At 42.3% G+C, this 11,276-nt stretch overlaps 1 protein-coding gene across 1 annotated transcript in view; it reads right to left on the bottom strand.

The window, feature by feature from the left end:
* LOC112266433 (ATP-binding cassette sub-family C member 4) overlaps nt 1–10,314 on the bottom strand; it is a 28,767-nt gene extending 18,453 nt beyond the window's left edge. The window contains exons 1-6 of the mRNA XM_024443896.2: nt 10,025–10,314; nt 7,616–7,726; nt 5,909–6,029; nt 5,534–5,758; nt 4,830–4,919; nt 3,787–3,950 (exon numbers count right to left, since the gene is read on the bottom strand). Of these exons, the coding sequence (XP_024299664.1) occupies nt 3,787–3,950; nt 4,830–4,919; nt 5,534–5,758; nt 5,909–6,029; nt 7,616–7,726; nt 10,025–10,098 (785 nt within the window). The 5' untranslated portion in view covers nt 10,099–10,314. The remainder of the gene's footprint in view (nt 1–3,786; nt 3,951–4,829; nt 4,920–5,533; nt 5,759–5,908; nt 6,030–7,615; nt 7,727–10,024) is intronic.
* Nucleotides 10,315–11,276: the final 962 nt, after the last annotated feature.

Raw genomic sequence — 11,276 nt, forward strand, 5'->3', positions numbered from 1 at the left:
AGGTGATGTGGAGGCTAACCCAGGCCCTGCGTGTCCCCAGGCACTCTCATTTGTTGACTTCTGTAATTGAAAAAGCCTTGGTTTCATGCATGTTAACATCAGAAGCCTCCTCCCTAAGTTTGTTTTACTTACGGCTTTAGCACACTCCGCCAACCCTGATGTCCTTGCCGTGTCTGAATCCTGGCTTAGGAAGGCCACCAAAAATTCAGAGATTTCATTACCCAACTACAACATTTTCCATCAAGATAGAACTGCCAAAGGGGGAGGAGTTGCAATCTACTGCAGAGATAGCTTGCAAAGTTCTGTCATACTTTCTAGGTCTATGTCCAAACAGTTTGAGCTTCTAACTTTAAAAATGAATCTCTCCAGAGATAAGTCTCACTGTTGCCGCCTGTTATAGACCCCCCCTCAGCTCCCAGCTGTGCCCTGGACACCATGTGTGAATTGATTGCACCCCATCTATCTTCAGAGTTCATTCTGTTAGGTGACCTAAACTGGGATATGCTTAACACCCCAGCAGTCCTACAATCTAAACTAGATACCCTCAATCTCACACCCCTAAATCCGTAAACATGGGCACCCTCATAGATATCATCCTGACCTTGCCCTACAAAGGGATCTCAGCGATCACTGCCTCATTGCCTGCATCCGCTATGGATCCACGGTCAAATGACCACCCCTCATCACTGTCAAACGCTCCCTAAAACACTTCTGCGAGCAGGCCTTTCTAATCGACCTGGCCCGGGTATCCTGGAAGGATATTGACCTCATTCCGTCAGTCGAGGATGCCTGGTCATTCTTTAAAAGTAATTTCCTCACCATCTTAAATAAGCATGCCCCTTTTGAAAAATGTAGAAGTAAGAACAGATATAGCCCTTGGTTCCCTCCAGACCTGACTGCCCTTGACTAGCACAAAAACATCTTGTGGTGGACTGCAATAGCGTCGAATAGTCCCAGCGATATGCAAATGTTCAGGGAAGTCAGGAACCAATACACACAGTCAGTTAGGAAAGCAAAGGCTAGCTTTTTCAAACAGAAATGTGCATCCTGTAGTTCTGACTCCAAAAAGTTTTGGGACACTAAAGTCTATGGAGAACAAGAGCACCTCCTCCCAGCTGCCCACTGCATTGAGGCTAGGTAACACGGTCACCACCGATAAATCCATGATAATCGAACATTTCAATAAGCATTTCTCTACGGCTGGCCATGCTTTCCTCCTGGCTACCCCAACCCCGGCCAACAGCTCCGCACTCCCCGCAGCTACTCGCCCGAGCCTCCCCAGCTTCTCCTTCACCCAAATCCAGATAGCAGATGTTCTGAAAGAGCTGCAAAACCTGGACCCGTACAAATCAGCTGGGCTAGACAATCTGGACCCTCTTTCTAAAACGATCCACTGCCATTGTTGCAACCCCTATTACCAGTCTGTTCAACCGCTCTTTCGTATCGTCCGAGATCCATAAAGATAGGAAAGCTGCCGCGGTCATCCCCCTCTGCAAGGGGGAGACACTCCAGACCCAAACTGTTATAGACCTATATCCATCCTGCCCTGCCTTTCTAAAGTCTTCGAAGGCCATGTTAATAAACAGATCACTGACCATTTCGAATCCCACCGTACCTTCTCCGCTGTGCAATCTGGTTTCCGAGCTGGTCATGGGAGCACCTCAGCCACGCTCAAGGTACTAAACGATATCATAACCGCCATCGATAAAAGACAGTACTGCGCAGCAGTCTTCAACCTGGCCAAGGCTTTCGACTGTCAATCAGCGTATTCTTATCGGCAGACTCAATAGCCTTGGTTTCTCAAATGACTGCCTCGCCTGGTTCACCAACTACTTTGCAGACAGAGTTCAGTGTGTCAAATCGGAGGGCCTGTTGTCCAGACCTCTGGCAGTCTATGGGGGTACCATATGGTTGAATTCTCAGGCCAACTCTTTTCTCTGTATATATCAACGATGTCGCTCTTGCTGCGGGGGATTCCCCGATCCACTATCAATGCTATACAACACTCCTTCCGTAGCCTCCAACTGCTCTTAAACGCTAGTAAAACCAAATGCATGCTTTTCAACCGATCGCTGCCCGCACCCGCCCGCCCGACTAGCATCACTACTCTGGACGGTTCTGACCTAGAATACGTGGACAACTACGAATACCTAGGTGTCTTGCTAGACTGTAAACTCCCCTTCCAGAAATCTCCAATCCAAAAATCAAATCTAGAAATCGGCTTTCTATTTCACAACAAAGCCTCCTTCACTGGCGCCGCCAAACTTACCCTAATAAAACTGACTGTCCTACCGATCCTCGATGATGTCATCTACAAAATAGCTTCCAATACTCTACTCAGCAAACTGGATGCAGTCTATCACAGTGCTGTCCGTTTTGTCACCAAAGCCCCTTTTACCACCCACCACTGTGACTTGTATGCTCTAGTCGGCTGGCTCTCGCTACATATTCGTTGCCAGACCCACTGGCTCCAGGTCATCTATAAGTGCCAGCAGCATACCACTGCTGGCTTGCTTCTGAAGCTAAGCAGGTTTGGTCCTGGTCAGTCCCTGGATGGGAGACCAGATGCTGCTGGAAGTGGTGTTGGAGGGCCAGTAGAAGGCACTCTTTCACCTGGTCTAAAAAAAAATATCCCACTGCCCTGTGTAGGGTGCTGTCTTTCAGATGGGCCGTTAGAGTCAGGACACCCATTTGAGGTCATTAAAGATCCCATGGCACTTATCGTAAGAGAGGGGTGTTAACCCTGGTGTCCTGACTAAATTACCAATCTGGCCCTCAAACCATCACGGTCACCTAATAATCCCATTTACAATTGGCTCATTCATCCCCTGTAACTATTCCCCATGTTGTTGCTGTAAATGAGAACGTGTTCTCAGTCAACTTACCTGGTAAAATAACGGATAAATGAAGAAAAAAAAAAAGTCTATGCTAGGTAAAGCTCTGCCTTATCTCAGCTCACTGGTCACGATAACAATACCCATGCGCTCCAGCTGGTATAGCTTACTGGTCATCCCCAAAGCCAACGCCACCTTTCCTTCCAGTTCTCTGCTGCCAGTGACTGGAATTAATTGCACAAAAAAATAATAATAAAAAATAATAAAAAATAAAATAATTTAAAAAATAATAATTTTAAATCGCTGAAGCTAGAGACTTACATTTCCCTCACTAACTTTAAACATCAGCTATCTGAGCAGCTAACCAATCACTGCACATAGTCCATCTGTAAATAGCCCTACCTCATCCCCCATATTGTTTTTATTTACTTTGCTGCTCTTTTGCACACTAGTATCACTACTTACACACCATCATCTGCTCATCTATCACTCGTGTTAATCTGCTAAATTGTAATTACTTTGCTACTATGGCTTATTTATTGCCTCACCTCATTTCATTTGCACACACTGTATATAGACATCTTTTTCTATTGTGTTATTGACTGTACACTTGTTAATTCCATGTGTAACTCTGTGTTGTTGTTTCTGTTGCACTGCTTTGCTTTATCTTGGCCAGGTCGCAGTTATAAATGAGAAATTGTTCTCAACTAGCTTACCTGGTTAAATAAAGGTGAAATAAAAAAAAATGTTCAACTCTAGGGTTAGGATTATGTTCTCATATGGTCTATGCTAGGGATAATCATTACACATCATAAAAGCAGTCCAAAGATCAGTTTGTAAAGCAATTGGTATGTTCATTGGGTTTCATATTGGGCAAGAAAAGGCACTCACTGACCTCCCTGCGTGTTTTGAAAAATCTTAAGCTCAGACTCCTATCTACATTGTGTGTTACCTGAACTTGGAGAAGAGCCTTCCAAACATGGTCTGCGTTGGCATAAGGATGACGAGGACGGCCATGCCTGCGAGGCATGATGGGCCAATCTCCACCCACAGCAGCCCCAGGACGGCCGCCGCCTGGAGAGGCCCTACCCACAGGAAGTGCAGGAAAATAGTCACCTGTAACCAAGAGGGATCATGTGTTGGAACTCATAGGGTGAGTGTTTCGAAACAAGAACAGGATTTTGGGAGGTTATGGTACATCAGTTGTCTCAAATTCCCTCCAGCAGGCCACCACAAGTGACTTATGGGCCTGATGTGGCCCACAAGCCATGAGTTGTAGACCCGTGTTCTAGACCCCCGTGTTACATCTATAACATGGCTGCTTCATCTACACTGTAGTTTGATGCTACAGTCACTGAATTCAACTGTGCACGTTCCATTCAGCCATGTTCTAAACAGTAATATGTAGCAGCACCTTTCCTTGACTTTGAATCATTGACCACAATATGCAATAAAACAGCAGGGTGGAGTAGGGCAGTGTTTCCCAACCGTGGTCCTTGAGTACCCCTAACAGTACACAGTTTCATTGTAGCCCTGGACAAACGCACCTCATTCAACTCATTGAGGGCTTCATGATTAGTTGACAAGTTTAATCAGGTGCACTTGTCCAGGGTTACAATAAAAGTGTGTACTGTTGGGGGTACTGGAGGACCAGAATTGGGAAACACTGGAGTAACAAGTCAAAATGTTAATTTGTCTGCCAGGTGCCTGGAGAAGCCTGTGACTCTGACCTTTATCAAAATGCACAGTACTGTACTTTAAAAACTCAAGTGTTACTTTGACTGGCACCATGCAGGTTAACAACTCAGTCAGCCTTGTGCGACTTCCAGGGTTGAAGTAACACAACTGATATTGGATTGGGTCTGTCTGTCTGCACAGTGGATCAAAAGGTCTTAAAAGTATAGGTTCATTTTCAACAGCTTTTTCTACTGTTGCTAATACACTAAGTCAGCAATATGCAAAGTGACAAAAGAAAATGCATTACAGGGTTCATACCTCATCAAACTTGTTGACATCGTTGGATAGCAGGTTCACTATTTGGCCTGTGGTTGTTTTTCCCATCGCTGCACTGCTGAGACACAGGGCCTATGGGGTGACATATACATTACCAAGTTAATTATTGCAAACTCAATAAATGACCAGGTCATTTGTCACAATACGAAGAAGAAAATACCTACATGTCAGTTTGGAAAGGCAGTCATACCCTAGAGCAGGGTTTCCCAGCCCTCTCCTCAGGGGACCACTAGTTGTTTCACATTTTTTATGTAGCCCTAAACTGGTACACCGGATTGAATTACTCTATAAATCATCAACCCCTTGACTAATTGAATCAGGCATGCAAGCTTAGGTTTAAAAAAGTGAAACGTATGGGTTGGGAAATACTGCCCTAGAGCAGGGGTGTCAAACTCAAACCAAGGAGGGCCAAGTGTCTGCAGGTTTTTCCTTTCAATTAAGACCTAGACAACCAGGTGAGGGGAGTTCCTTACTAATCAGTGACCATAATTCATCAATGAAGTACAAGGGTGGAGCGAAAACCCGCAGATACTTGGCCCTCTGGAATGAGTTTGACATGTGCCCTAGAGGGAGGGTGGCTCATCCTTTAGTCTGCCAAGTTCAAGTTCAGGACATCAGATAAAACCTTGAAAAAAACAGTTAAAAAAATAAAAAAAGGTCTGTAGGCATGTGTCTCTTATACTGACCTTCTTGTAGATCATGTGACACATGGCTACTCGCATTTTCATGCCGGTCCTCTGGACGTGGAAGAAGTAAAGGTGATGCGTGATGGCCAAGATCAGGGTGGACAGAGAGACACCAGCAGCGTAGCCAAAGGCCTCATACAGTGCATCCATATTATCAGGATCGTACTTCTCAAAGTATTGGATCAGCTTTCCCAAGAACACTGGCTGGATCACCTTAATCACCTCCTATTGGGGGAACAAGACAAGAGGTAGAGAATACAGAGGATATGAGGTGAATCCACAGCTTGATATATAAAACATATCGCTAAGATATCATTAATTCCCTAGCAGGGTACCAGTAAGTCTTACACAGGTCGTGTTTTTTCTTCTACATACCTCAATAAGAGTAAAGATCCCCAACACTGCGTAGGGTTTCCAGTAGCACTTGATCAGGACTTTGGTGAGTTTGGGAGTCCTGAGATCTTTAGCAGCCTTCTGCACCTCATGGTCCCAAAGACTGTGGAGAGATGGCTTTCATTTTACGTTGGGAGAATCTCAATTGCAATGACTTGATTTCTCACGTCCTCGCCAATGAGTTTTGAGGAGGCGAGGACCGACGACGCAAGAAGTCCCTATAGGTACCTGGATGTTCAAGTCTGCATTGCATCATGTGGTGATACAATTACCCTTAAAGGGGCAATCTAGAATTGGTACATCCATTTCTTTACATTTAAATGAATGATTATATAGCCATTGATTTGTGAGCTTAGTTCAACTGTCTTAATCCATCACAACACAAAATAAGCTTGTTTTACTCCACTGTGTCTAAACAATGTCATTGTAAGCAAACACTATACATCTTCAAAACATGGTTAAAACTATAATTCCGACCTCATGGATGGTCAGTGTTTGCATCCATTGCTCTGTCTGAATCTTAGAGTATGAATGTGTAACTCAAAGAAACTCACTGAAGGTTCATAATATAAAACAATATCAGATCAGTCTTGAATGTCCTAAATACACACCAATGTGTCGCCAGATCACACATGGAACACCTTTAAATAGTTCTGAAGTAACTACATTGATTTGACATTTTAAAATATATCGAGGTAGTTTTCCCTGCAAAAACAATATTTTAAAATAGTTTATATTACTCAAGCCACCTGCGGGCCAAAATGGACCCCCTGCAATGTTTGACACCCCTGTTTAGTTAAAGACAACGGATTGATCAGCATGACCACATTTAACAAACGTAGGATATGTTATTTACATTTGTGTACCTCCCTTTAGTATGATACGCTACATTGCGAATAGAATAATGGTCTGGTTACTTAAGATGGAAACAAAAGTAGGTCAGGGAGCATGGGTCTGTCCAGCAACTCAAAGGTTGCATGTTTTAGTCACGTCGGGGACAACTGTAGCATTTTAGCCAACCCTTCCCCTAACCTAAACTTAAATTCTCCATACCTGCTAAGCAAATACTCCTAACCTGCTGCTTTAGCCACTAACATTAGCCACAAATACTAACAACGCAACAAGAAGCCTGGTCCCAGAGAAAGATGTATAATACTGTACGTCCTCCAAGATGATTGATACATTCAGTCATCCAATATGTATGATGTGGTACAATAGTTTTTACATTTTGTAAGGTAACCTATACTAAATGGAGGGAGACAAGTGTACATTCCAAATCCTACAAATCTCCCTGAGGCCAGGTTGGATAGGTGAATATTCACAATGTCTTGGTGAAATGCTGAAACACTTTGTTTATTTTTTCCCTCATTTACAGGAGGGTATGCATGCTTCCTTTTATTGAGTCATTTTATAACTGTCCTTGAAAGCAGACAGGACAGGCAGCATGTAAAATATTAACAAGGACATGTTAAATGCCTCAACTATCAAAGGGTAAACAGCCAAAAGGATATGGCTTTCATGATATGCTTGGTGTATAGTAGTGGTAGGATAAACATCCTCAGGTGGGCGATAAGCAACTGGTTTGAAGGCGATTCCGCTATTACGTTTTATTTAAGGTGATGTTTGGGCTTAATTAACCACAATTCATCAGGCCACTTCTGTCTTGGTTCAGAATGATGTTTGTCATACCTCTGTAGTTCCTCTCCCAGTCTCTCAGACCCATCCTCCGGAAGCACTTTGTACATGTCATCTTCCTCTAGCCTCCGTTTGTATCCAATGCGGAACAAAGGATTTAGCCAGCTAATGAAAAGGGGAAGAGAGAATATATGGAAAAGGGGAAGAGAACAGAGATGAAGAGAAGTGTTTAATACATGTAGTGTTACATTCAGGATGAGCAGGGCAATACACTAGACCAGGGGTTCCCAAACTCCTTCCTGGGGCCCCCCATGGGTGCATGTTTTGTTTCCAGTTTTTTTCTTCCTAGCACGACACAGCTGATTCAAATAATACAATCTTGATGATGAGTTAGTTATTTGAATCACTGTGTAATGATAGGGGGAAAAACTAAATGTGCACTCCGGGAGGCTCCAGGGCCGAGTTTGGGAAACGCTGCAGCAGACAAGTGCGCCCTAAACTTTTTCACTCATGCTCCCCTTTCATCTAGGGCTAGGAATTACCAGGGACCTCACGATATAATATTATCCTGATTCTTACGTGCCGATATGATATGCATTGTGATTCAATGCTGCGATTTCATTGTGATTCAATGTTCCAAACATATTGCTCACCATATTTCTGCTGCAGAGGGACAAGAGAGAGCTATGAGAAAATGAGTTTTGATCTGTCATGGAAATAAAAAAGTGGTGAAATGAATTGACTCCCTATTTAAAAAGAAGATAGAGAACATGCTATGAAGGGGAAAAAAATACTGGAGATATGGTACAGCTACAGCAAACTAGCACAAAAATAATGTTGGGATAGTCAAAACGATAGCTACATAATCAGGATATTATTTTTGATCTATCGTTTTTCCCCGATCACTATTTTCATAATCACCTGGACATTTCTGACAAGTTATAAATAGCTCTAAGGTTTTTATTTTATTTCACCTTTATTTAACCAGGTAGGCTAGTTGAGAACAAGTTCTAATTTGCAACTGCGACCTGGCCAAGATAAAGCATAGCAGTGTGAACAGACAACACAGAGTTACACATGGAGTAAACAATTAACAAGTCAATAACACAGTAGAAAAAAAATTGTCTATATACATTGTGTGCAAAAGGCATGAGGAGGTAGGCGAATAATTACAATTTTGCAGATTAACACTGGAGTGATAAATGATCAGATGGTCATGTACAGGTAGAGATATTGGTGTGCAAAAGAGCAGAAAACTAAATAAATAAAAACAGTATGGGGATGAGGTAGGTAAAATTGGGTGGGCTATTTACCGATAGACTGTACAGCTGCAGCGATCGGTTAGCTGCTCAGATAGCAGATGTTTGAAATTGGTGAGGGAGATAAAAGTCTCCAACTTCAGCGATTTTTGCAATTCGTTCCAGTCACAGGCAGCAGAGAACTGGAACGAAAGGCGGCCAAATGAGGTGTTGGCTTTAGGGATGATCAGTGAGATGCAATGACAAGAGGGAAAACTGCTGATGCACTACCCAATTTCGAAATTGCACCTTGTGCATTATACTACTACAATGTATTTTTCAAGTTTTGGTTATTCCTCATCTCCCACTACCTCTTCAAGCCCCCACTGCAAATCCCTCGCAGCCCCCAGTTTGGGAACCACTGCCGTAGAGGATGTACTCTATTTGTGACATAGGCCTACTGGTAGCATGTCTTTGTAAAAAATATTTATTGCAAATGCTTGAGTACCCAACTGTGTGCACTGTGCATGTAAAATGTACAAATTGTCAGCAAATGCCTTAGCAAACTTTTTTTTAAATACCTACTCCAGTCTCCTTTTGAGCTAATTTGCACTGAAAAAAAAAAGATTTTGCTCAAAACATTTTGTTTTGCCCATTTGTACATTACTGTCTTTATACGTGGGGTGGGGTATTGTTTTTCAACTGGAAAAGTCAACAACAAAAATTGCTGGAGCGCGTCTTTAATGTAAATATAAGGCACAGATTGTCTCATTCAATTCAAAATGAGGCATCCATCCTTTCCTTTCTCGCAAAGGTTTACCTCTGAGTGTATCCGAAACAAACAAGGTGGGGATTAATAGCCCAGTTTGCGCAAACAATATTCTTGGTTCATAAATTACTGGAATCTTATTTGGCACCATACATAATCCAAGACTATGACTCAACCGGAAATTGTGATTTCACAGTGGGGGAAACCATGGAATTACATGGGTAAAACGCACTTTGTGTAATAAACCAGACTAGTGCTTTTTAAGTTATAAGTGTTCATTATCACGTTATACCTAATTTAATTAAACAGCTAATCGTTTAATCTCTCAAACTAAAATTGACTGAAGATCTTTCGAATAGCCGAACAGTAACACTTTCAGTTAAAACTATAACGACTATCTGTAGAGCCTAGTTCAGCTTCATTTCAATAACCCGGCAGCGAAGGTTGCTGACTTACCAGAAGAATACCTGGGAGAAAAGATTAGCTGTTGCCGATGGATTCGTCTTCGCATCTTTTTTTACCGGTTCCATATTTCCCTGCTGGCACTATTCAAAGGTTTAGCCAACGTCCACGTGTGCGGTCGCCACCTCCACTCTTCAAAACTGTAACTTTCTTTTCTGTTGTGTAACATAGTTGCACGCACATGGTACTAAATTACAAGACAGACAGCCAATAGAAAATGTGATAATTATGTAAAGCCAATCACTGATCTCGAGTCGGAATTGTGCTGTGGCACGACACGCGCTAGCTAGCGCCAAACAGGGTCGTCCCTAGTTACCAAAGTCATAATCCCCGCCTATTTCTAAAATGTATCTTCTTAATTCTTATTTGTGTAACCTTAACCACACTGCTAACCTTATGTCTAACCTTAAATGAAGATCAAAAAGTACATTTTGGTTTTCATGAATTTTTACGAAAAATACCATTTTTATTTTGTGGCTGTGGTAACTAGTGGAAACCAGAGAGCCGTGGAAGTATAGTAATTGGTGACAGTCAATAGCTGAGACTGAGGTCTCATTCAGTAATGTCCAAAATGTGAATGCATAGTACTGCATGCTACATCCTTTCTAGGGGTAGAGCCAAGTTGACTCTAAGGGCAACTTCTACCTGGATCTAACTTCGAGTTCATGAACCTCCTGGTTCAATTGAAGGCATTGGTTTGTTGAGAACATGAACTCTACAAAGATTCTGCTGCAATTGATTGAATTCTCCATGTGTTCTATATTAAAGGGCACTTCATTTAATATAACGGGCTATTAAAATTCAATATTAGTGCATAATTTCTACTTAAAATGTCAAAGAAAAGGCACTATTTTTTGTGGAACGACCCTCTAACAAATATGAGAGCTTCAGTCTTGAGAGTTTAAGCAAATCAACATCAAACATATCACGGTGTAAGTGTGTGAAGCCCCCCTATAACAGTTATGTACCATACCTATTTGTTATTTGGTTACAAACAAATAATAAAAACAATAGGGATCCTGCATCTTCGGTGCTAAGAACTCTAAATAGGTGTGACACAAAACTAACTGTAAACCTGACTGTGTGTTCATGTTTCTGAATCCCGGCTAACAAAAACGTATCCTTAGAACATACGTAGCCTATCAGGTTCCAGGGATGTGATCTGGTTTCTCTCTCTAGCAGAATGGGTAGTAAACAGTGACACCATAACAACCATCTGTTATATATTAGTGCTGTGGCAAATATG

The sequence above is a fragment of the Oncorhynchus tshawytscha genome, linkage group LG14 (assembly GCF_018296145.1).
Source record: "Oncorhynchus tshawytscha isolate Ot180627B linkage group LG14, Otsh_v2.0, whole genome shotgun sequence".
In the NCBI taxonomy this organism is placed as follows: Eukaryota; Metazoa; Chordata; class Actinopteri; order Salmoniformes; family Salmonidae; genus Oncorhynchus; species Oncorhynchus tshawytscha.